Raw genomic sequence first — 24,518 nt, forward strand, 5'->3', positions numbered from 1 at the left:
GAGCCCAGAATCCCGCTTGGCTGGTCAGGAGTTTTTCGACTTCTTCAACATGCCTGCACGGCAGGTGAGACAGCATAAGAGAGTCACATGCAGAAAAGACGAGAACGGTAGGTCTCAACGCGTGAACAACCTCTTGGTGACGAGACACGAAACTTCATGGGCAAAGAATGAGCGACTTTCCAGGCGAGGCCGGCGCGCACGTTCCTTCCTCGGAGGGTTCGCCGGAGGCGCCAAGGCACGCAGGATGCCCGCCTTCCAGACAAATAGGCGCGCCTACGGCTGGCCTCTCCTTCAGCGGTGCGATCCCCTCTCCATTCCCGGCGACTTCCGCCGCATTTTCGTTCACTCGTAAAGAGAAGGTTTTCGAGGGAATACGCACGCCGAGGGAACACAGCAAAGCTACAGACGGCGTACACGTCTACACACCTTTCAGTCGTGAACGGGCGACGCTGGACGTTGACGGAAGCTCGGCCTTCGCTTCCGAAGACGATGATGTCACTCCGCTTCACCAGGCTGCGTCGCTGGGCGCTTTCGGGCGACGTGACATGCCTGGTTTGTCCGACCTCCCTCACGAGCATGAAATCGGCCATGGAACGTTTACAGTTCCGCACCGGCTGCGAAAGCGGGCGCTCTCCATCGCAGCCGCTGGCATGGTCACAGCGGAGGAGAGGAACCATAGCGCAGAGAGTTTAACAGAGCAGCCGCCTGGCCGCAACAATGGATGGGGCAGACGTCGCTTTCAGAGTGAATGCTATGCTGCGGACTGTTTTCCGCAGTTCCGCCCCCCAAGCTCTGCAGGTTTGCCTTCGTCAGACGGAGAGCCGCGACGTGGCGCCGCGGCCGATCCTCTTCCAGGTGCGCCGGCGGCTTTTTTTAAGCCGAACGTTTTTCGTCTGAGGAGCCCCATGCCAGTCGGCACCCGGCCAGAGGCAAAACCGGAGAGAACCACAAGGGCACCAGTGTTCAGCCGCTACGTATCTCAACGAACTTCCCCGTTTCCTTTTGTCGCGAACCGACGAGGAAAGCTGCGGTGTCGGAATGAGCCCCTCCCGCCACGCGCTATTCGGGAGCAGCTGCATGTCCTACGTCGCCTGTTTCGCCGGATCACACACGTGATCAGGCATACCACATTTGCGTGGCACGAGGAAGACGAAGACTCTCTATTAGGTGACAACACGTCGGAGGCCGGTGAACGGAAAGAGAGCCGTTGCAGCGACAGCAAGCTGGCATGTCGGAATGCATCGGGCAGGCGTACGGAACAGCCGACCTTCGAACAGTATTACAGCCTTTCTGAGGTGAGTGGCTCGGGCCGAACGTGCCGGAGTTGGAGCGCAGGCGAGCTCGACGGCCCCGTCAAGGTTGCAGAGGTGCCGACGACCCCGAACGCGGGAGCGTCGGGAGGCGGATCCGCACGCATGGTGGTGACCGAGACGGAAGAGACGTTTGAAGACGACGGGGTCCTGACGGAGGACGTCCCCGATCAAGACCGTGTCACCTCCCCTAGCGTCTGGTCCCGCTGGCCGCGAAACGAAGTGCCCAGCGACGAGAAGGACCCGACGCAGCGCTCTCGCGAGGTGCTGTTTTCGGCCCAGAGATCCGGCAGCTTTGGAGTTGACCGGTGGGAGGAGAGCAGGAGAAGGGACGGGGAATTTGACCTGTGCTGCCTTCTTCGGAGGCTCGTCACTGTGCTCCAGCAGAGAGGGACGGGCGCGGCCAAAGACGATCTGCGCGGAAAGGAACGACGAACCCGCAGTTGGCTAGTCGGAGCAGACTCCAGGGCCTTGCCAGCCCCGAATATGTACGCCTATCCGGATTCGGGTGAAGAAGAGTGGCAGACGCCGACGGCGCGAGGTCGCCCGGAAGCCAGAAGTTCGTCGTGCCCGGTCTCTGCTCTGGACCTTCTTCCTTTGTCGTTTATCAGGACTCTGCGTCTCCTTCTTGTTCATCCAGAGCCGCACTGCCGCGTCCTCGCCATCGAAGCTTGCACGACTTTACTGACCTCTGCAGTGCAGCACAGGCGGTTTGCCTCGCTTCTGGTTCCGAATATAATCGCGAAGGCTCTGCTTCGAGAGCCCGAGGCTCTGTCGTATTCGTGCTTCGAGCAGCCACAGAGAGGTGGTGTTTGCCCCTTTCACACAGGGCGACTCGCGCCGGACCGGCGATGGCCCCCCGAACTGCATGCATCCCTCCCCTGCTCGGGATTCGCCTCGTCTGCTGGGCCCGACTGCGGGGACGAGACTGAGGCAGCCGCAGCGTCAGCGACCGGCTCCGGCGCGGTGTACTTCGAGCGCGAAGCAGCCCTCACGTTCGTCAGGGTTTGGACCGCTTTAGGCCGTGGTGCATCCCGCTCTTCGGATGGGAGGAGAGTCGCCGCGTCTTCGCTGCAGCCGTGCGGAGCACCCTACTGTCGGTGTGTTGATCTCGATCTGTTCACACGCCCTCTTCTCCCGGATGTTTTTGTCTACACGGTCACCTCAATGGCTGCTGCCACCGAGGACGCCGACGCGAATGTGGCGGTCGGCGCGCAACCTGGAGCCCATTTCCGCGCCTCCAGCACGGGGAGAAGTTCAGGCAGGCACATGGCGCATCCACATGCTGCGCCAAACAGAGCAATTGCACCGCGCCTTGGGGAGCCGGCGGGAAGGGCGTTTGAGGGAAAGCCCCACCACGGCGCTGGGGCCGGAGACGGCCAGCGCGCTGAGGACACCAGAGGCAGCCACGAAGGGCGGAGTCGGTGGGAGTCGACCTGTGCATCCGCAGCCATGCAGTGGAGGGTGGCGTGCTTGGAAACAGTCTTGGGCTTTGGCCTTCTCTGCCCGTGTATCCTGGTGGAGACGCGAACTACCGGGGTTCTCGTGGACGCACTCACTGACGTAGAGGCTCAGGCGTACAACCCCGGATTAGGCCCCGCGATATGCGTCTTCCTCATTGCCCTTCTCTCCCATCGGTACCCGCAAAAGCTCGCAGAGGACTCTCCGCCGTCGCCAGCCGTCGCCGGCACGCCCCGCTTGGCTTGCCAGACGATTTCGCCGTTCGGCGCAGGGCGTGGGGCGCCGTCGACATTGAGAGAACAGTTCTCCGCGTGCACGTACGGAGCAGCCGGGGGCACGTCCCCCGGACAGGCTTGGCAAAGACGTGATGTGGACTCCGCACGGAAAACAGTCGTGGAAGATCGGTGCGTGTGCGGTCGGCCGCTTTCCTCGTCGTCCCGGCTTCAGCTCGAGCAAACGTACATAACGGAGCTGTCGCGCCTGTGCGGCGTCGCCATCGAGATTGTGCAGGCCTGCTCGTCTCCCGGATCTGTCGCGGCTGCTGCCGGGGGCCGAACAGGCGCCGGACGTGGGGCTGTCCCTGGCGAGCCTGCGCGGCGACACCAAACGGCGCCGGGTCCGGTGTTTCAACCGCGCAGGTCATCTGGGGCAGCCGAGGGGCCTACTAGAGGGTCGGGCGCGGGGGCGAGGGCGACTAGCAAGGCGCCGGAAGGTTTCGCCGCAGCGCGCGCCTGCACGAGACCCAACGTTGCGCCCGCAGCGAACTTTTTACCAAGCGGCTTTAGGTCCGCTCTCCGGCTGTACCGACGCTGGATCTTGGTCTCCTCCGCTCTGTTGTGTCTATCCCAGTCCTTCTCGACGCTGATGGCGCTCTGGCGCCTGCCGACGGGGCTGCCGTCTCTGGTGAGGCTTCTCGCCAGCCCCATCGATCCTTGCGCCATGTGTTGGATTTTGCGCCTTTTCCACGCCATGCTATCGTATGCAGTCGGCTGTCAGGGTCGCCGTATGACGCTGGCCGAGTGCGACAGCCTAAGCAACTGCCAAATCGATAGATCTGCGGCTGCATGCGTTTGTCCAAAACGCACAGGCGACAGGAGCAGAGAAAGTGGGTCAGCGCGCCGCGATCCAACGAGGTCTTCCCTGGCACGAGAGCCTGCCGGGATAGACGCTCTCATACGCCGACGTTTCACGTCGGGCAGAGAGGACGAACGGCCGTTCTCCTGTCCCTGGGCATCTGACAGCGGACCCAGGTCGCCTTTCTCTGGCCCGTCGAGCCCCCGACGGCGAGCTGACTTGTCGGGCCTGTACTTCAGTCCGTTCGGGCTGCGCGGCCGAACCACCTACACGCCGCCGCTCTCTGGCGCGGACCCTTTCGTTTCGGGGTCGGCTGCGTCTGCTGACTACGGCAGCCACGACTGGCCCGAAGATTCCGACCCGACGAAGAACGCATATGGAGACGTGGCTTTCCCGTTTGCGAGTGCCGCGGAGGCTCCGGACAGAGCTGCGCACAGGAGCAGGCCCCCAGGATGTGCGCCCTTCCGTTGTGCCTCCTCTGCGAACCAGCCCGTGACGAGAGATATTGTTGAGACGCGCTCGCTTCTTGTGGCGCGTCTCATGCTGCATGCACAACTGCATGTAGTCCTTGCAGGCCTTTGCTCGCTTCGCGATGACCACCATCGCCGTACGGCTGATACACCGTGCTTGATTCCTGTCATTCCCTCCGATGTGCAGTTCGTGCCGGAGACTCTAAAGATCGACGTTCACGGGGTGACTGAATTGTCTTCGTCCTTCGCGAAATGCCTCCTCTGTGCCGAGCGGGGCCCGGCCCCAAGGGGATTCTCGGGATGGTCTAGCAACAAGACAGGCATCCTCTCTGCGGCCCCACCACGAGCCTGCCAGCAGCGGACCCCGAAGGACGTTGCAGTCGACACGCGGCTCCCCGGATCCACATTGCAAAATTTCATCCCTTTTGCCGCCATAGTGCGGACTGAAGCAGCGCACCTACTGTATGCGCTGGTCCACACAGTCGCAGCCTTCTTTCCGTTGCACCTGCTTCGCCACAAGTTGGACGCCGAAACAGTCTTCCGCCAGCTACGGCCTCCACCGCCTGCGGGACCGGCTCAGTGCGCCTGGGTGGACCGCGAGCCGTCCGCTCGAGCTCGCGCGCTGAGCAGCCAAGCTGCACAGCCTTTGCATGCGCAGTCGCAAGAATTCTACCGGGGGGCTCCTGTCGACGCCGTTCCTTCCTCACTTCACTCCAGGTGGCGGCAAACGGGCGAGCGCGGACCGCAAGGAGGCGCCCGCGACAGACTGCCGCACAACAGGCGCGGGGGACAGGGTTGGAACGAGCTGCGCCGGGCCACGAATTTCGGAGACGACTTGCGACTGCGACGACCTTTCAGCGAGAACTACCAGGCGAACACGTGGTCGGAAATTGCGTCGCGATCTGTCCACAACGTTGCCTTTTCTGACCACATGTCCCTAGCCACGCTGTCCGACTCCACTGCGCGGGGTGAACAGTCTTCGGCCTCTGTGTGGCAGGGACCGAGAACGTATCATCGGGTCTTGGCCTCTTGCTTCAAGAGGGGTTCTGACTCGACCAGCCTGAGCGTGATTTCGACGCTGTCGCTCCTGCACTTTGTAGCAGCCCCGCCTGTGCGCTGTGGACTCCGCTCGCTCATCGCCGGTGGCAAACTGGTATGCAAAAGCGAAGGCACCGGCATCTACGGCTCACTGCGCCTTCTTCTGCGATACGGGAACCGCGCCGACGCACAGGCTCCACAGTGTCACACGGCGGACAGCGTACTAGCGGAGCACGCCTGCGAACAAACGCCTCTGGAGGACTTGGCGCCCTCGGCGTTTGACGAAGACGCGCCCGTCGGAGAGATGGACGCGGGACGGACCGCCTTCAGCGGTCCCCAGCATCCAGACGGTGCCCTGCAAGATCCGCGTGCGGGCGTCAGAGACCCAGCGAGCCTTCCGGCGTTGAACGAGAACGGCGTGTTGGCGGCTAACAGCGCCGAGGTCGGCTGCGCCCTCCAGCCCTTCACCGGGCCTTCTTTCGTTGAAGATCCGTACCCACACCTGGAATCCGAGAGAGGCAAGCTTTCTGAGTGTGCGAATCACAGCGTAACGACGCGAATGACAGGCTGCCAGCAAAAACGGTCATGTCCGTCCCCGTCATCGGAAGCAAGCGCTTTTTACGATCGGCGTGGGCCATCGATTCGCGGCTTCTCGACGTCTTCTTGCCAGATTCAAGAGGAGGTTCTTCGGCGGCTGATGGTGTTGCATGAAGAAGAAGAAGGACAGTTGCAACACGGGGGAAGCTGCCCGACGCTCCAGATGCTCAGCGACGTCGTCCCGTTTATCTTCGGAGACAGCGCTCGCATCGGGGTGAGTTCTTTGCATGAGGGAACAGAAAAAGCACTTCAGTCGGTTGGCGCGGCAAAGCCATTCAGTTCAGTGACCGCGCTGCCTATCGTGGTGGCGTCTTCACACATAAGCTGCAAAGCCTCACGCGTCCTTTCCTCGCTGGTGGCCGGCACCCCAGAACAGGACTGAAACGTTATTGGGAAAGACTCTGCAGGCTTCAGCGCGAACCTGAGCCACGCGCAGCTTTTTGCCGGGACGTACCATGGGAACCCGGCAGTGTGTGGAGTCGGCGAGAGCGCTTTGTGTTGGGTCGGGGATCTAGGTGCCGAGCCGACCCGCCCTTGCTCAGCCTTGCTCGTTTCCTTCCTGTTTTTCTTGTTTCGACAGCTTGCTCACAGAATCGAAGTATGCTGGCACGCGGCGCCATGCATGCCAATGGTGCTTCCGCGCCGATCGCTTTCGGGAGGACCTGCAAGTCTTTCGCCCCCGTTCGCGATCTCCGACGCCCGTCCTAGCGGCAAGGTGGTGCCTGAGTGCGTCGATGTCTCAGGGCGAACTACAGGGTCACGCGTCCCCGGTTCCGCTCTTTTCTCTGTGGCACCACTGCCGAAGCTGTCTCTCGGGTCTGGCGTGAATCAGGCGAACTTGCAGGAGGAAACAGTCAGGAATATCGACACAGGGCGTGGCAGCAAGCGTCAGGATTCAGCGGGGGCGGCCTCCCTCGCGCAGCCAGCGGGCTGGCCAACTGCTTCACGCGGTCCCCTCCCGGACGCCCACTTCTCCACCCCGAGCGCTTCCTCGATGTCGGCCTTAATCGAGCTGATGAACGCTACGGGGGTTTTGAAGTACTCCGTTGAGAGTGCTGGCCTCTGGTAAGTGTCTAGAAACGATGGTTCCACAGTGCGCGTCGCAGGCACAGTGAGTGAAGCACGCGCGACTCGATCACGTGGCAGCAGCCATCGTTTTATATCCTGATCTCCCGCAGCAGCACATATTGACCGGAACCCGCTCATTGGGATTCTCGTCAGCTCGTGGCGAAAGGAGCGAACTGTTTCGAAGCCTGTGGCCGTGGAAGAGTGCTTTTCCACGGCGCATCGTGTGCTTTAGGAAAGGTGTTATAGAGCAGTGCTCGTTGCCGCAGAAAAGGGGCTCTCCGCCTTCGAACAGCAATGCTCGTCGCATATTGTGTATCGTTGAGGTCGGGGCGGTGCTCAGGGAACAGATTCGACGGATCGTTTGCTTCACATGTTTCAAGGCAGAATGCGCATCCGTACTGTCCGTGAACGTTCTTCCTTTCTTGCAGTGTACCGGATCGATTTACGGCTTCTTGCCAGGCTGTTTTTTTTTGCGTTTCCACTCAGGGATTGGCAACTGATCTCGCGTCTCCTGTTTGGCCCTCTGGTGTCGCATCTGCGCTTCCTGGTAGCCTTCTCGGCAGACCTGACCCGGGTTTTCGAAGTGTTTCTTCAACAGGTTCTTGCCTTTTTCTTGCCGTCGTCATGCGGCTTCGCCTGCTTGCCGTGGGACATGGACAACCTTCACTTTCTGCTGATTGCAAACGCCCTTGTGTCCCTCCTCCTCATCGTTCCGCACAACGCTCTCACCCTCTCGCTCCCGCTGTCTTCTTCTCTGTCGACCGTGCAAATGCTTCGGCTTTGCGAGAAGCCGCCCCAGGGGCCGCGGGCTCCTTCCTGGTGTCAGGGAAACAGGCGGCTACGGTCAGTCATGCCGCGGATCGCATGCACGCCAGTCGACAAGGGCCAGACCGAGCGGAGGCAAGTCTCCGAGCAGGAAGCGGCGCATCGAGCTCAGCCTTTGGTAGGTCGCCGCGCCTCCTACTCCCCGGGTTCGTTTCACCGAGCGGAGTCGGCAACTGGGAGGCCGGTCGGGCTCCGCACAGCGTCGCAGTCGGATGCGGGGCCTTCGGGAGGTCTGTCGGGCAGCCAGAGCAAAACGCCAGTTGGTGCGGCGAAGCGAGGGGCTCCCGATGAAGAGACGGGCGCTGGGCTTTGTGGTCGGCGGGCGCTGCTGATGGAGATTGCAGGACTTTTGCTGCAGGAACTGCTCCTGCCTCCCCACGTCAGTCCCGCGTCTGCGTGCCGCTGCTCTTCCTTGTGCACGTCGCTCTCCACTCCGCACATGTCTCGGTTTTCTCAAGGCCCTCTGGCCGGGGCTGCCTTCCCCCAGACCGTGGAGGAAGGAAGGGAGATCCGGACTCCTGCTGACACCGCCTTGCGTTCTGGTGCACCTCGAGGGAATCAAACTGGACAAGGCAGCGAAGACGGGAACCTGAGTTCCAGCACGGACGGCCCAGAGCCTCAGGAGCAACACGCAGGTGGCGGGGGAAGCCCGGAGATTCTTGAGCGGTCGCGTGGTGTCGATGCACGCGGGCAGAGTGTGGAGGCCAAACAAGGACGGCGGCCAGACTTGGAACGAGGTTGGGAGAACCGCACGAAGCGCTTGGACGGGAAGCCGGCAAGGGAGACGAGTCCACTGACGCTGGCCTCGCGCATCCCTCTCGTCGAGAAGACTCTGTCGTTCGCCGTTGCCGCCGACACGTCCATCGTGAGGCTGCGAGGCAAACGCCTCGTGTATCATGTCCACATGCGAACAGCTGAGCAACTTCCTACCCGACTGGCGAAGCCGAGGGGAGGCAATCAGGCATCGGGTACGGGGCTGCAGTCGTCAGGCCACCACACGGCGGCGGGAGCGCGACAACCAGATAAAAGCGGAAAAGGCCAGGCTCGACCTTGTGCCTCTAGCTCGTCTCACGTCTGCAGTGCCGACCGTCCCGGTGTCGGGAGGGAGCCGCCGCCATCGCCTTCCGTTCGGAACGAACAGCTGCGACTCGCGGCAGTCCTGCCCCGTGTCCTGGCAGACCACCACACTCGGCGGACCTTGTCAGGGCAGTATGGGGCGATTGTGGGTACGTTTTCGGCCTCGCTGGAGGGCGTGATTCAGCTCTCGAGAGCAGGGATTTTCGCGCTCCTCATCCAGCTGATTGATCAGGGGCCGGCAAAAGACGCGCTCGTGGGCCACTTTTTCCCCCATCTCTGCTTAGATTTTGTCCCGGCGCGACGCGTGCTCAGCAGGATTCTTAGTCGCGGCTCTCTCTTTCTGAGGCTCCGCTGTCTAGCTTACTGGCAGCGGCAGATTCTCGACGACGGTGCGCGAGCGGATGACGCAGTGTGCGTTGCCGGAGACCAGGCTGGTCTCGACGTAGGCCTCGTCAGACGCCACGGAGAGCCGACAGAGACGTTTCGGAGTCAATCGCCAAAGGCACAAGAAGGCAATGGCCGACGGCGGAGCGGCACCAGAGACTCTTGCCGCCCAGGGAGACGGGAGGCAGTTGGAGCGTCGCTGGGTGACCAGCGAAGGAGCGAAAGTGAGATCTCGCAGCCGCAACATCCAGGCAGCGATTCGGACGATGCGTGTGCGCCGTCCTCTTCAGGCAGCAACGCTAGCCTCTTTGCGAAAACTCCCCGGTGGGCGTGGCAACTCCAGGAGGTGATTCTCAAGTGTTTAGGCACGAACCAGCCAGCCCTTCTCCGCAGCGAGGCGATACGAATCGTAACGATTGTGTGTCGTCGGAAGACTCGCCGCGCTGTGCGAGTCATTTTAAACCTTATGGAAACGGGAAAAGTGTCCATTGAAAGCTGGCCGCGAGTGCTTCAGCTACAACTGCTCAGGGCTGACGATGGCGTCCAGACGGGAACGAGAGACGGCTGGGTGCACCGTCTCCTAAATGAGTACATAGCAGCAGCTCATGGCGATGGCGTCGAACGCCCGCATTGCTGGGAAGCCGCTAGCTCAGTAGGACGGAAGCACGCCGGGAGAGACGAGACCTCGGAGGAGCCGGAGTCTCAGCAGCGGCCGACGCGCAATAGCGAATCGGAGAACCGGCTACCCGTGCAGGAGCCGGTGTGCGAGGAAGTACGAGCGAGAGGTTCGGGGGCAGAGATACACCATTTCGGCCCCCTGACCGGAATGCGGGGTTCAAACTGCGGGAGCGTTCCGCGTGTGACGTTGCGAAGCCAAACACCTCTGAAACGATTCGTCTACGTTCGGCTCATGGAGCACCTCATGACAAAGGTACGTCGTTTGTCTGAAAGGGGGGAAGAGGAGCCGTTGCCGGATAAGTGACTCTTGGGGTACGGTTAAATACACTGACTTGAGTTGGTGCAGCCTACGGCGCGTGTGGGGGAAAGGCGCTAGTGTGACGCGGAAATATCGGCGCGGAAGGGCCAGCTGTGCGAGACGAACGGCTCGGTACCTGCGCGGTCCGTGCTTTGAAAGCATGCGGCAGCATTCGTGCTCGAGGGCCATCGGAAAACCGAGGGTGAACGCGTCCCGTCGAACACATCGACCCGACGTGATTGGCCCGCGGCCGCCCGGGAAGCGAACCCCGGTGTGCACTGTCGATTCGGCGGCCGGGGTCGTTGCTGTGCACGTTTGATTTTTTTTCGTCTCCCAGGCACCCGTCCTGTGCGTTTGTGTGATGCGGCGTTGTGCTCCAGGTTTCCAATTTGCCGGAAATTTGGGAAACGCGCATGCTGGGGTCAAAGGCCGTTGATCTGGACCTCTCTGTCCCCGCTGCCTCTTCGCCTGGGCTCCACCGTCCGCCCCCTCTGGGTCAAAGTGGCGGCGTCCCGGCGGCTTCTGCCTTTGCGGGTTACCCTGACGCTTGGGCCTGGAGTCGCACACATCCGAGAGGGAAGCCTGCGCCGCCGCACTTCCCACCGCTTCAGGCAGAGTTAGACCCTGGACACGTTGAGAAGCTGGTTTACGTTCCAGGGTCGGCGCTTTCGCCAGGTGTTCAGCCGACTGGAAACGACGCCCATTCCCGCGTGCCGTGGATTTTCCATTTGCTCCAGCGGGAAGAGGCGGCGGGAAGCGCCATCGCGCCTGTTCGCGGGCTGCCTGTCAGTGAGGAATCACGAAGGTGCGCAGACGGGAAGGGGAGACGTGGCTCTGCGTCAACTGCCCAGTCAGTCGTTGAGGCCGCGTTCGCGCAGCTGGACGCCAACGTTGTCGTGCCCGGAGTTGCCGGAGCGATCCGGTTTCGACGAGGCACGATGAGAAAAGGCGGCGGCGGTCCGGGATGCACGTGGATGTCCCACGTGCCTTGTCAGTTGCAGGTGCAATTGGTGGCAATCTTGGAGTCGAGGAGGCAGGCCGCGCAGCTGCGTCGCACAGGAGGGGGAAGCAATGCAAAGGGAGAGGCGACTGTGGGAGAGAGAAACGGGGAGGAAGGCGAAGACAGTGGGGGCCTAGGGAAAAACAGCGGTGAAGGCCGACGTACAGGAGCCAGCGTCCGTTGCGCAGAGGGTTTGTTGGGCGATCAGGCTGAGAGATTGAGAAACGGTTGGAGGGGAGGCGCCACGCCGGTGAGAGGCGATGCCGTGGACGAAGAGGACGAAGATGAGAGGGTGGCGGCGATCATTCGTGAGAAAGGAGTTCGTATTGCGTTAGAGGAAGGGTTTGTCAGTGAGGAGGCAGTCACCGCGAGAATGTGGATTGTTGAGCAGTTCCCCCTCGACGGAATGGTTTTCGCAGACTCCGTCTCAGCCGCTCAGCGGGCCGCCATGCGCCATGTTTGTACGTCCTCTTCTGTCTGTTCTGTTTCTCCTGTCCCCTTGTCGCGCCGTGGTTCTTTTGCCTCTTCGTCGGCGTCTTGGCGTGAAGTCCCGGGGACATTTTCCAGTGTTAGGGATGACCACTCCAACGCCTCTACTGGACTGTCGTTCCCCGAAGCTTCCTCAGACGGGCCGTCGGACAGGCAGTCCCGGGCGGGAATGAGCGAGGCGTCCAGCACCGCAGCAGAGCAGGTGAACCCCTCCGCGAGGCAGGAGCAACGGCAAGGGCGGGCGTCGGCTCTGGATGGTCTTGTCGACTTATCTCACATAGAGGAGTCGTACTCTCTGGTCAGTTTGGGCAACCAAGAGCACCGAATCCCCGTGCGCAAATTCCTGGTCCCGCGTCGCCTTCTCAGTGACCGGTCCACCCGGGCTGACACCGCACAGGCTCACGTCGAGGGGAGGGCGTCACGCAGTCGGCCTCCGAGCCGCACGAAAGAAGACGCTGACTCTGGGAATGGAGAGCCGTTGTCTCCTTTCCTCGACGTGGCGTTGCGCGTTCGCGTTGTTGCTGGTGGCGCGTACGCCGACAGGACAGGTCGCTTTCAGCGAAACGCGGAGAGGGCAGCTTGGGAATACCTGTCGCGAACGGAGCAGACGGCGAGTATCTGGGAACAAATGAAAAACCGCGGAACGGCTGCGGCCTCTGACGGCGGACCTCCACCTTCGGCGCGAACCGCGTCACCACAGCCGGGCAGCGTCCAGTGCGGGCTGCTAGAGGTTAACCAGGAAAACGATGCCGCTTCCTTAACGAGTGCGCCGGAAGGCGAACACCGCCATCGGGGTGAACTGCGCAGAGCGAAGGACGAAGAGCGCCGGCGAAGAACCTTGTGGAATTCCATTGGACCCCGCTGCTTGACTTTCAACATGGAGTCCTTCCTTCCTCCAGAGGGAGACGATGGGGCGCGTCGGTGGCGAGACAGCCACCAAGAGAGAGCGGCTTGCCCACCGCAGGAAGCGTCCACGCTGGGACCCGTGGTGTTGTGTACTGGGAATTTCCGTTGGGTTTTCTGCATGCATCGGCAGCCGGAACAAGACAGACGGGATTTCACCGATTTCGGCGTGTTTCGCCGACGCTGGGAACACGAGCTATACATGTTACATCTCGTGAGGCTCCACGGCCCCATCGTCGTGCCACGCGCCAGGCGCGTTGCCGCGGCACCGCCTCCCTCCATCATTTCGTACCTCGCTCTAAGCCATTCAGGTACGTGGATGCAGCGCCACGCTCTCAGTCCCTTTTCGCCTCCGAGCAGAGAACGAGGCGGAATCGCGAGAGTGCTCATGTGTTCCGTCGTCCCATTCACCTCCTCTCGGTGTTCACCGGAAGCAGTCTACGTCGACGGTATATCTCATGTCGGTCTAGCTCCGGCGCTGCTCTCGTTCTTGTTCGCCTTTGATCTGTAGCCACTCCAAACAAGATGTGGCTGCGGTGCCTGTCTCTCCTTCAGGCTGCCGGGTCCTGCTCAATCACCCGACGTTCCTGCCCTACTTGGAGTCGGTCCTTCGGCGGCCGAGCCGCGTCAAGCCTGCAGAGGTGTGCGCCGCGATCTGGTCCGTCTGTCAGATGGCCTCGACGTCCCTGGGAAACGAGTACCTCCTCGAGTACGACAGGCAAAAGGAGCGACGCCGCAAAAACGCCAAGGCGTCCGCCTCGCGCCCACAAGGGGGTGACCGCGAAACGCCCATGAACGCCAGTGTCCGTTCCGGGCATGTGCCGGGACAGGCGCAAGGAGGCCCGGAGGGAGGAGGGAACTCTGGTGACGCCTGTCGACGTGAGACCCGAGACTTAAGGTTGCATGGTGCAGGTACCGAACCTAAAGCGGGCGCTGGCCAGGGGAGCTCCCCTGCACATCCGTATGTCGTTCCGGAGGCAGAAGAGGGACGCTGTGAACGTGACCGGAGAGAAAATCAGTCTGACCCACCGAGCTGTACCGACGGCGAGCTGGAGTTGCCGAGGTCCGTCAACGGGGAGGTGAAAAGTGGAGAGGGGCGCGGGAAACACGAACCTAATCTGGCTCGACTGGAAGCCCCCGACAGTCGCGACGAGATGAGCAAACAGGAGACTGTTGCTCGCCTGGGACACTGCGAAAGGGATTCATCTCCCGAGGTGGTGAACAAACATGAAGAGGAAAGCACTGTGAGCAGCAGCGCACTGCTACGGCTGGTGATGCGAATCGCATGCCGCGGCACTCCGCCCTGCATCCGAAGCACGTGCCTCCACGCGCTGTCTCTGGTCCCGGTGTGCGAGCCTGCGGAGAACGCTGCGGCCGCGACTCACTGGGATCTCGCAGCCAGGGGACCTGTGCAGGAGCGTCTGTTTGAATTTCTGGCTGGAGTCGCAACAGGTTCGGAAGAAGACACGACCGACACGGAAGGCGAGTGCAGCGCTTCGGGCAGAACGGGCGGACAGGCCGAAAAAGAAAAGCAAGGCCGTTCAAACACCGAGCACAGACCCCTCGCACGCCTTGGGAATGGGAGCGGAGCGTGCACGTCTGGGAAGAAGGAGGCAGAGGCGGCGGAAGTGCAAGACCACTGGATCGTCCTGGGGAAGTAAGTCAAACTCCAGCTCTACCCCGCAAAAACCGTAGGCGCGTTGTTGTTCGAACCTAAGGTGAAACGGAACAAGCTGGTACTCACCACGACGTCTGGACCGCAACTTTTCCGTGCACGTGCTGGCTGTCAGTGAAAACCCCCAAGTACGTTTCTGACCTTCGCGACGGTTCTCGAGAGCCTGGGGCCGCGTTGGCGACTCCTCGTGACTTCCCTGTACGCAGACGGGTTTTGGCATTGCCCGGAACACGACGCGGGGACTCTTGGAAAACCCGCAGTTCGGTCGTTTATCCTTCATCCCTCGCTCCGCACGTTGTGGGTTTGGGTTTGCCTTCGCCTATCCTGCGCAGGTTGGTTTGGGCTCCGCCGTTCAACCCCCCGGTCCCACAAGATGGCCGCAGATATTCTTCGCTTTTCTCCCTGGAGAAGGCGAGAGGCTGCCTCCCAAGCAGCTCTCAGGCGGGGGGCGGAGGGACTCCGAGGACGTCGATCAGCGCGACACGGACGCCGCGCAGACGAAGCAAGCAGGAAATCCTCCAAAGGCTCGAAGAGAGTCAGAAAGGAGACACGTGCCTACGCGATCTAACTGTCGAGGGAGGCAGTCGTTCCTCGTCCGTCCGCGAGGACAGCCTACAAGATAGTTTTTCTTCAGCCCTCAACTCGCAAGACTTGCCGTACACTGGAGGTCCCCCGAGGAAAGCTCTGGCGCGAATCGAGGAAACCGCGTGGACCCTCTCGGACGAGTCCCTTCGGCCGTCGTACGCGTGCTTTGGCAGCCAACATTGGTCTATCTTGGAGATGGTGAGAATGAGGCGCTCGGTGCGTCTCTTACGGAAACAAAAAGCGACAAGATACATTCGGCAAAGAGACTGCAAGCTGCCGGGAATCGTTGCTAGAGCATGAGTACAGATTGGTGTATGACAATCGGGGGGCACCCGTGTCTCGTCAGGACACTTCTACTGTGCTGCCGCTTTTGACAGAAAGCGCGAGGGGGTGTGCATGGCGGTTGCAACACCCTAGCGTTGCCACTGTCTTGTGCTGTGCGTTTAGATTTCCAAGTTGCCGAACTCAGTTGCTGTTCGCATCAGCGGTTTGATATCGCACCTTCAGTCTATCAAGTAAGTCTCGGCAATGATGGCGCGGATCTCTGAAAAGGCCAGGAAAACCGCCGCGTACGTGTACCAGGAAAAGGGTGGTATGTGCCTTTCTGTGGAAGGAGATATGCCGCGGACGATAGTTCTCGTGCCGTACGCGGGTCTGACGAAAACCGCAGTGTACCTGCCGTACCTCCAGCATAATGAGTCACCGATCTGCGCAAGCTGGGCTTGTTGGAGTCAAAGCGCGCTCGCGAGTGGTTGGAGGCACGTGCTTTTCAGTACCGTACTCAGTAGTGCCTGTTTTGTCTCTTCACATCGTCGTATTTCAAGTTGCGGTGCACAGCGGGCCCCCAATGGCTCCTTGGGTTGTCGCTGCGTTGTGTTCTCTGCCCACAGACAGAGGAACCCCTCGCTTTTTCTATCGGTTGAGCTTTGGTGGCGAGTGGAGCAACTGATGTGCCTTTACTGCTTCTCTGCTCACCTAAGGTAAGCGATTTTTTCGTGGGAATTCAGAACGGGCTTCTTTGTGAAGTGCGTGTTGCCGCACCTTTCTTTATTCAGGCAGACTCGACGGCCCTACTCGCGCACATCTGTTATTCCGTTTTGTTTGTTAGGCGATTCGTTGCGTCACTTTTCGGCGAGACGTTGAACGATCCCACCGCTCTGTCGTATCTCGACGCCTTGGCAGAACATGTGTCGCAGCTGCAAGGAGATGGCTGCCACGACGTGGACGGCATGGCTAGGAACCGAACCGGGAGTATTTTGCTTTGTGGTGACTTGTAATTTTCCGGGTTTTCCACCAGTCAGTGATAAAGACCCCCACGCAGAGGTCTTTTCCAAGGATCTAAATCTCGACGGTGAATAATCAACAAAGAATCACTCTGTTTCCGTTATCGGAAAAATAAAACTTCTGTATCGATGTGCCCCGAAGCGAAACGGGCACCAGAAGTTTTGCTGAATGTCCGTGTCGGTCGGTTCTGTGCACACTTTCCCCGTTCTGTGTGTCTCCATGATATTGCGCCAATCGCTGGGTTGTCTCACTGTCGCCAGACCCGCTGGGTTGTCTCACTGTCGCCAGACCCGCTGGGTCCATGCGACTGGTAGCCGCAGAAGCTCGGCACACGCAGCATGCAGTGAGCACGTCTCCGTCACGCGTGTCGTAATCCACTGCGTAGGAGAAGCAAAGCAACATTCCCCGATATGTCGCGAGTCTGAGGATGATTCGTTCCGTATCGTGTGGGACGGACCCAGCAGCAGTGAGGAGAGGGATACGTGAAAAAGCCGTCTCAGAATTGGCGAGTCCCATGGGCGGAACAGAGCTTTTTTTGCACGTAGGCCGTCGGTACAGGGAGAAGCACGGGGAATGCAGGCGACTGTTTCATGCAGGTCGTCAGCGCTTAAACATTTTTTTACTGAAGTCTTCACCCACCATCGGACGACACTTTACGCTGAACGCTGCCTGCAGCAGCTCTTGTGTGCGGAAGCCGTGGAGGTCCCGAGAACGGTGCACGGGTCCGCGTGTGTCAGATGGAAGAAAGCCTTTGCTTCCGACAGGCGCAGAACCGGAGACACGGGTATTTCTCGACCCCCCATAATTAGGTAGTTTGTGCAAACCTAGGAAGCCGCAATTTTCCTCATACACAGAGTGCAGACTCGCGCATTTCACAGCGAACGACTCGGCTGCCCAAACATGAACGCCATGATTGCACCAGGGGTTCCCCCTCGTCGCCAGATATTTCCCTGTTCCAACTAAACACACTTCTCGCCCACCCCTTTACGTATCTCCGGCCGTTTTGATAGCATGCAATATCTGTTGCTGATGGCAGCTCGTCCCGACATTTGCGGCATGGGACGAGCAGGTTTAGCCACCAGGGTGCGATGCTAGGGACGTCTTTTCCACAGGGTTCGGGTGCACTTGTATTGTTGGAGAAGACAATTTCGTACGCCTCTCAGTAGCAGAACACTGTGGTCAGCGCCGCGACAGCGCTCACATCGGATGTGGCGGCGGTCCCTTAAAAAAGAGAGCAAATGGTTGGGGCATGAAAGATCTGAACCGTGTTCCCGGACTGTGTGATGGAGTTGCGGCACATTTGATACGGTACGGTGGACGCGGTCGCCGAAATTGACTAAAAGACAACGTTGACACTACACCGCCGATTTTCAGAAATAAAAAGTGACACGAGAAGTGGCAACGCGGTTGAGCAGCACCATCTACTGGAAATCCGTCCAGCTACCGGAAGTTCCTCTCAAGCGCATGGCGTTGCCACAAGGCCGCAATAGCCCTACGCCCACATCTAGATACCTCAATCGTTTGCCCTCGTAACTCGATTCAGCTAAAGTTGTGCTTTTTGAGTTTATACTTATTCTCAAGAAAAAATGCCGAAAAACCGTGGATTGCGGCAGGTGTTCCATGACCACAGGGTGTCACTCTGACGATTCTTCAGTCACCGTTCTTCGAAATGGCTCCATTGGGGGAGCCCTCACTTACGCAGCACGTAGACGTAACCCTCTGAATGACTCCTCGAGAGTCAGCCGGTTTCAGAGAGCCTCCCGCCTCGTGTGAGACGAGCAGTTTTTCGCTTCTTCGTTGGAAGAGCGACGTGGCTGTCCTCTACGACTTCTTCGCGATCTTGTCAGGCACATTTTCGGGCTCACGCCGGCGCCTCGCACATTTTTTGGCGTTTCATTTTCCTACCCCTACAAGACCCAGGCGGTTTTACCAGTGTGGCATCAATACTAGAAAAGCCAGGACACCTGCGCACGTGGCTAGAGAGGCGGTGCCTCGGAGCAGCGGCTCGCTGTGCTTCGTCAGTTCACAGAATGAACATTCGCCTTCGTGGTCCGATTTGCACTCCATTCAGGCACAGACTAGCGAAGTGTCAAGAGGTTCAACGAGATGGCCGGTGCACCGCGGCACACCGGTTGTACCCATGCTTGCCTCCCGACTCAAAAGTGTTGCACGACCCGCCGCATGCTAGCGGGTGACACGACAGTCGGCAGTACTGGCGTTTCTGGAAAGTCGTACCAGCTTGAAGGACAGCAAGTATTTTTTTGTATAGTTGATTGTTTGACAAATTCATGCACATGTGTCCTAGCTGGCAGTAGTCGACGTAGCGTGTTTTGCTTCTTGCCGTTGTCAAGTGTCTGTACGGTTCAGGCAAGGTCTCTCTGGTCACTGAGTGCACCATTCCCCCGTTCGTGTTCGATGGTGGAAATTGCTATCCATTTTTCGTGCTTACGCGTTCAAATGAATTAGAACTGTATAGATGAAGACGGCCGTTCAACGGCTACCAAGTCGTCATTCCACCGAGGGGCCTTGCATTGTACCCAGCTGACCCCCGAGGCCGTAACGGAAAATGAAAAAATCCTATCGCAGAAGGTCGAGGTGGAGATAGCCTCATTTCCCAGAACGGATCCCCGAATTACCTTTTCAGTTCTCGAAGGCAATGGCGCAAGGCGTCAATGAGCGAATTCCCTGTGAAACCAGCCCGCCTGCTCCGGCAACTCGCTGTGAGCACTGCCACACTGCGGCTCAACTGCAGACACTGGAACCTTTGTGTTTTGACCACCTTCTTTCTTTCCTGGACCTTCGTGACTTCTGCGCGCTTTCTTCGGTGTCTCGGTCGCTCCGGGCCACTCTCCTGACCGATCTGTCAAGGGCAGGGCGGTGCGTTTCGTGCCTCGCAGTCCATTGTCTCTGCGATACGCCGGTTCACCCACCTCTCGGCGTCTTGCGCCATGCGCGGTCCCTCGATTCGGTACTGCCTCTTTCCGTCGGAAGCACCACCTTGAAAAGCGACACGGTATTGCTTCCCGAGAATACGAGAGGGGAGACCTACCTCGTCGATCCGACGCTCCCATCCTATCGTCTGCCGGAACGTTTTTTGCCACACGATGAGGGATCCTCTTTCACAATTGAAAGCGGCGCTTCCTTCTGCCGTGCCGCCCCTACACAAGGCAACTGTGGGTCGGACAAAAACGCGGAAGTTCTCTCGGTTCCGGAGTGTCGACCATTAGGGCCTCGGACTCTGACTGCTCCGAGCTCCGCACCGCCGCAGGGTATCACCATTTGCTCTAAGCCAGTCGGTGGAAGTGTCGAGGAAGGAAGCGGCGAGGGCCGTTTCTCAGGTGGGTGCGTAGGAGGTCCAGGTGAGTCTTCTCCAGCTCCGCTGGTGGCGCCCTGTGAGGTGCCGGAAGCGACGGTGGATCCTTCCAGAAGCCGCATTCTCAGTGATACGCAGGCCGCTCCTCTGCACGGCTGGTGGAGTTTTTCTGACGAAGCATCCGGGTGCTCCCAACTGTGCGCAGTTCCCCTCTGGAAGGCGTTCCTTCTCGTTGCCAAGGGCCTTTCTGTCCTGCGTGTGGGTCCCCCGGCTTTTGGAGCTGTGCCTCTGGCTCTGTGGGGACACCTGCTGAGAGAAAACGCGGCGACTCTGCGAGAAATTTCAGTCTCCAGCACGCTGCGGTGGGAGTCTCGACGGCAGCAGCAGCGCCGGCAGCGGGCGTTGCTGGATCTTCTGTGCCGTCTCGAAAGCCCATCCAGCGACATCCAGGCGGCTCTCGCTTCGGCGTCCCGGTTTCTCCCCCCAATTCCCTCGCGCCCGGATTCCCCACCTTCTTCGCTTTTCCCAAAGGGCCGTCCCCCTCGATCGGAACACAGCGAGTGCACCGGGGGCGAGCAAGAGACTGGGCGGTGCGTGTCGCACTCGGCGGCTATCCAGGCTTGTCGCAGTCTCTCTAGGCCTTGTGAGGACATCCTCCTCCCGGCGCTGAAGAGCCTGGCGATCGCGTGGGGGCCTTGTAGTGGACTTCTCCAGCTCTTCAGGCGGTACACATGCCGACAATGTGAAGAGCTGCAGCTGGTGGTGGCGGACATGCCGACGGCGACTTGCTGGAGTGACGCTGTGGAGAGTGTCCTGGACCGGGTCGGAAATGGGGGGAAACTCCGTCGCTTTCGCTTCGCCGTCGCTCCCAAAGGCTTCGTCCAGGAGCGCAGTCTGATCTGTTGGCTCTTGCCGTCTGCCGAGGACGCCGATGGACGCATTGACTCGCGCCGGCACCCGCCAGAGGTCCCCAACGCCTCGTGGCTAGCCGCGCTCGAGGAGCTGTCCATCGACACAGACGACCCGTGGCTTCTGCCCAAGGCTGCTCAGCTGATTGCAGCCGTCACGCGGCCCTCCGGACAGCCTGCCGGCCTTGCAGGCCCCCGTCCGCCGGGGGGAACCGGACCAGCGCCTCGAGGAGAGGGAGCAGCGCCGTCTGGGGATCCGAGGGAGACGCTGTGGGGAAGCATGGGGACTCCGGATGGGGTAACGGCCAGGCGAGGTCTGAGGAATGTCTCGGAAATCTCCGAGTCGGGTGCCGGCGCGGAAAGATTGGGAGGCGGCGTCTGTTCTGCCGCGGTGACCGGTAACGCTGCAACCTCCAAGGGCAGGCGCGTGCGCCATAGATCGTGCGGCCTTCTGGAACGGCGACAGGTGCGAGGAAAGAGTGACGGCCAGGAAGCAGAGAGGAGCCCCCATGCCGACGCGCACCAGGCGGCTCAGCGACGCCTCTCTGGGGTCGAAACTAGATCAGAAAGTCCAGGAGCCGCAGCGTGTGCATTTCGTCAGACGCCGTGCGGAAGAGTGGAGCATCTGGACAGTGGCAGAGACGAGACAGGCCCGCAGACCGTCTCTCGAGCCAGTGGTGAGGAAGGGCGTTCCGCCGTGTCTCTGCAAAATAGTCGGCCTGTGTCCAGGACACTTCGAGACGTCGACGATGAAGTTCGCTCGGAAATGTCCAGCTCTTGCGTTCTCCGATTCCCCTCTCTGCGGGTTTGCAGCTTCCGCTGCGGATCCGTGCCTGCGGCCGGGGCCGGCTGCTTCTCGTGGGACTCGGTCGAGTCGCTCTTGGCATCTGCCCCGGCTGGCTGCGCCCTCCGGTTTCACGGGGATATACTTTTCACCACGTGCTCGTATGGACCGTGTCGTTTTCTTGCTTCTTCGGTCTCGCCGTCTCGCTCTCCCGTGGGCCCAACAGTCAATCCTGCAGAGCACGAGAGGCGATCCAGTTGTTCGCGAGGAAGAGTAAACTCGTCGCGAACCGTGGCAGGTCGAGACAGTGCACGGCCCTCTTCCCCTCCACATTGGGAACCGTTTCTCGACGCTTCCCTGCCGGCGCAGAGATCCGCGTCAACTCGACAGGGTTTGCTGTGTGCACCGCCACGCCGCGAAGAGCACCCGAGACAGCGACAGTTATTCCCTGGCTGCCGCGTGGCCGATCGTCGGCCGCAGATCTGCGTGAAAAGTGCAACGGTCGTGCTGCAGGAGATTCGCGGTGAAGCTTCGTTGGATTCCCTTCTGTCGCCAGCGTTTCACGCGCCGTTGAGGCTCTGTTGCGTGCGCCGCAAGGCCGCTACTGCCAGTGGGCGGGACACAAAGAGAATCGAAAGGCGTTCAGCGAGCCGTGTGCATTGCGTGCGGGGCGACCAAACGCGACGGGAGTCGCAAGGATGTACACAAGGAGAAACGCCAGCAGGCGGGTGTAGAGATGTTCGATTTCGAGCGCACTTGGAAGTTCCTTTTCTCCCCAAGTCGAGCGGATGGGGCAGCCAGGTTGCGGACGCGAGCAGCCATCGGCGGTGTGCATATGCTCAGACGACGAAAGCGTGGTGCGGTTCTGGAAACGTTTCCTGTCCCCCGGAACCGAGTTTGCTCCCAACAGGGCGTGCGCTGTTTGGCTCGGAGTCGGGGAAAGGTTTCCGTCCAAAACTCCTGTTTCCAGCTGTTCAAGTCCAACTGGCCAGTCCCGTCGAGGCGGGTCCGAGTCTGTCTCCTTCGCGTCCAGAGACGTCTCCGTCTCAGTCAGCGGAACTCGAGGACGCGTACGTGGAAGGCGGTGGTGAGCAGCCTCTCAGGAAGAGCACTCAGGTGCCTGCGTGGCCTGGAGCTGACGGGCTTGGCGCCACAGTTTCACGGCTTGAAGAGAAGCACAGCCAGCGCCGACCCCGGCAGCACAGACTTCCTGAGTGGCGTCTGTGGTGTGCAGAGTACCTCTCAGGTATCCTGGACGAGCTGCCAGGGTATTGCCTGTTTTTCCCTCCGGTAGCGCCTTTCCCCACTGGTGCGGCGCACGGGTGTGGGGCCCTGGATGCGGCGCCTCGTTCTGAGAATGATGCATGCGTGGGAGCGCATTCGGACGTGCGAGGAGCGCATTCGGACGTGCGAGGAGCGACGGCCAGAGACCAGGGTGGGGCCTTACGAGGTAGGCATGACAGCCCCTTCGACAGAGAGCCATCAGGACGCGCGAAAACCGGCTGGCAGTGCTGTTGCGTGTTCAGTCAAGGAGAGCGCGGAGACGAGCGAGGGACCGAAGGGAGCAGATGTGTTTTCACTTTGCACCGCAGAGGAAGCAGAGGGGAGAGACGGTCAGAGAGGAGTCGGAACCCGATCGTGGGAAGCGAAAACGGACGGACCTGGGCAACGTGGCCTCTCGAAGGAGAAGGCGATCGCCAGCCCAGTGGAGGGCTTGGCGAACCATTCCGTGTCTCCATTTCTGAGATTGGCGACAGTCAACCTGACAGCGTAGCTCTACTCACTGCTCTCTGCTTAGATGCGGAATCACGGCAACGGTTTCGAGGCATAGCCCTAGAGTGCATTTTCTCAGCTGCACAGCCTGCAGCCTCCAGTGCCGATAGATCTGCACGAGCTTCAGACATCTCATGTGTAGAGATAGCAGCGGAGTGTCTGGCACCGGTGCAAATGCTGCTGGAACGTTTGCCGGATTCCCTGCGCCCTCCCCTAGAGATCCTTCGCCTATTCGTAGACGCGACCGCGACGGAAGACGCTGTGGTAGCGAACCCGAGAAGCTGTATAAGCGGCCCGATTCGTACCGTGTCGCCGACTTCTCTTGACGGCTATCGTATTCCCGCAGATGTGTGCGTCGCCCAGCAGGAGAAAGAGGACGGGTCAGTATCCTTGCCAGCACGACTTATTGAGAGGAGGGCGACTGAGGGCGAACATGACAACTTCAAGAAACCGCCCGCGAGCGGCTGTGTTGCCAGTCAGGCATATGACCCAGACGGCGCAAGAGGCGGGAGAGAAGTCCATGCCCCGGGGAGCAGATCTGCACGGTCGGTGCCTGAAGGTGGGGAGGACGACCACAGTGCACAGGGTAAAACAGTCACCTCGCACAGTCGGAGGGCCGTTGAAGATGGTCGAGGAAAAAGACAACAGCTTTCCAAGAAGGCCGTTCTCGAGGCCTGTCGTAGGAGCGAAGACCTCTCTCTGTCGGATGCAGCCACCTGCCGAGACTGTTTCTCCCTGGCCAGGACTACTTGTGTGCAGGCCGATGAGTCTACTGCTTTATTATTCCCGTGTGCCGACACGGCCGGAAAAGGATACGGAAGTCTCGTATCTCTCCTCTTCGCATTGCGTCGGGTGTACACGGACCTCAACCGCGTCGAGGTTCGCGTCCTACGGGGTGACCCCCCCGGGACAAAATTCGCTGCGTGGAAACTCGCGACAGTGGAAGGAACTGAGGCAAGCGACTGCTGGTCCTGCCTTGTGTCCAACAGTGCGCGTTTGCGGGCTCTTCACCAGGTGCTAGTCTTCTTTCAGTTCTACCCTGCTTGTGTGTGGCACGGCCAGTACGTCTTTGAAACATTCGTTGCCTACGTAAGAGACGGGTAACAAGTCTTTGCCTGCAAAGGCGACAGCAGGCATTTTTGCCACTTAACTGTATCGGTTTGGACGTCATCGTCTCTAGGGAAGGGCAGAAACGCCGGGAATCAGTTTTGTAACGTGGGAATCCGTCTGGGAAGCGCCGCAGGTTTATGCACAACTGGGGACAGCCCCAACTTAACCGGGGGACGAGTAAATACTCGTGGCGAACTGTATTTTTCTCCCATTTTCCGCTTGCCTGCAACTGGTGTCGGCGGTTCACTTTTTCACTGAACAGCTGCTGTAACCTGCCACTGGAATAGCTCCGGCCGGTTTTCGGCGTCTAGTAACGATCCTTCCCGTTCACTTTTGAAGACAGAAAAGGCTCTCAGCGCGCCGTTGGCTCTGTCGGCTGTAAGCGAAACCACGTATCCAGCCGGGTGACACTGC

The 24,518-nt window shown here is 60.2% G+C and overlaps 2 protein-coding genes across 2 annotated transcripts; both read left to right on the forward strand.

Annotated features, from left to right (window-relative positions):
• Positions 1-167: 167 nt before the first annotated feature.
• NCLIV_045070 (conserved hypothetical protein) lies at positions 168-16,209 on the forward strand (the record flags this gene model as incomplete). Its single annotated transcript, XM_003884056.1, has 9 exons — positions 168-6,164; positions 6,531-7,015; positions 7,505-10,235; positions 10,661-12,983; positions 13,228-14,329; positions 14,680-15,130; positions 15,380-15,447; positions 15,823-15,912; positions 16,041-16,209. 9 exons carry the CDS (start codon positions 168-170, stop codon positions 16,207-16,209), a joined length of 13,416 nt encoding a protein of 4,471 aa, XP_003884105.1.
• A 2,663-nt stretch (positions 16,210-18,872) lies between these two features.
• NCLIV_045080 (putative F-box domain-containing protein) lies at positions 18,873-24,098 on the forward strand (the record flags this gene model as incomplete). The annotated part of the gene is made up of 1 exon (XM_003884057.1): positions 18,873-24,098. One exon carries the CDS (start codon positions 18,873-18,875, stop codon positions 24,096-24,098), a length of 5,226 nt encoding a protein of 1,741 aa, XP_003884106.1.
• Between the last annotated feature and the right edge of the window lie 420 nt (positions 24,099-24,518).

Source organism: Neospora caninum, chromosome X (genome assembly GCF_000208865.1).
Source record: "Neospora caninum Liverpool complete genome, chromosome X".
Classification (NCBI taxonomy): Eukaryota; Apicomplexa; class Conoidasida; order Eucoccidiorida; family Sarcocystidae; genus Neospora; species Neospora caninum.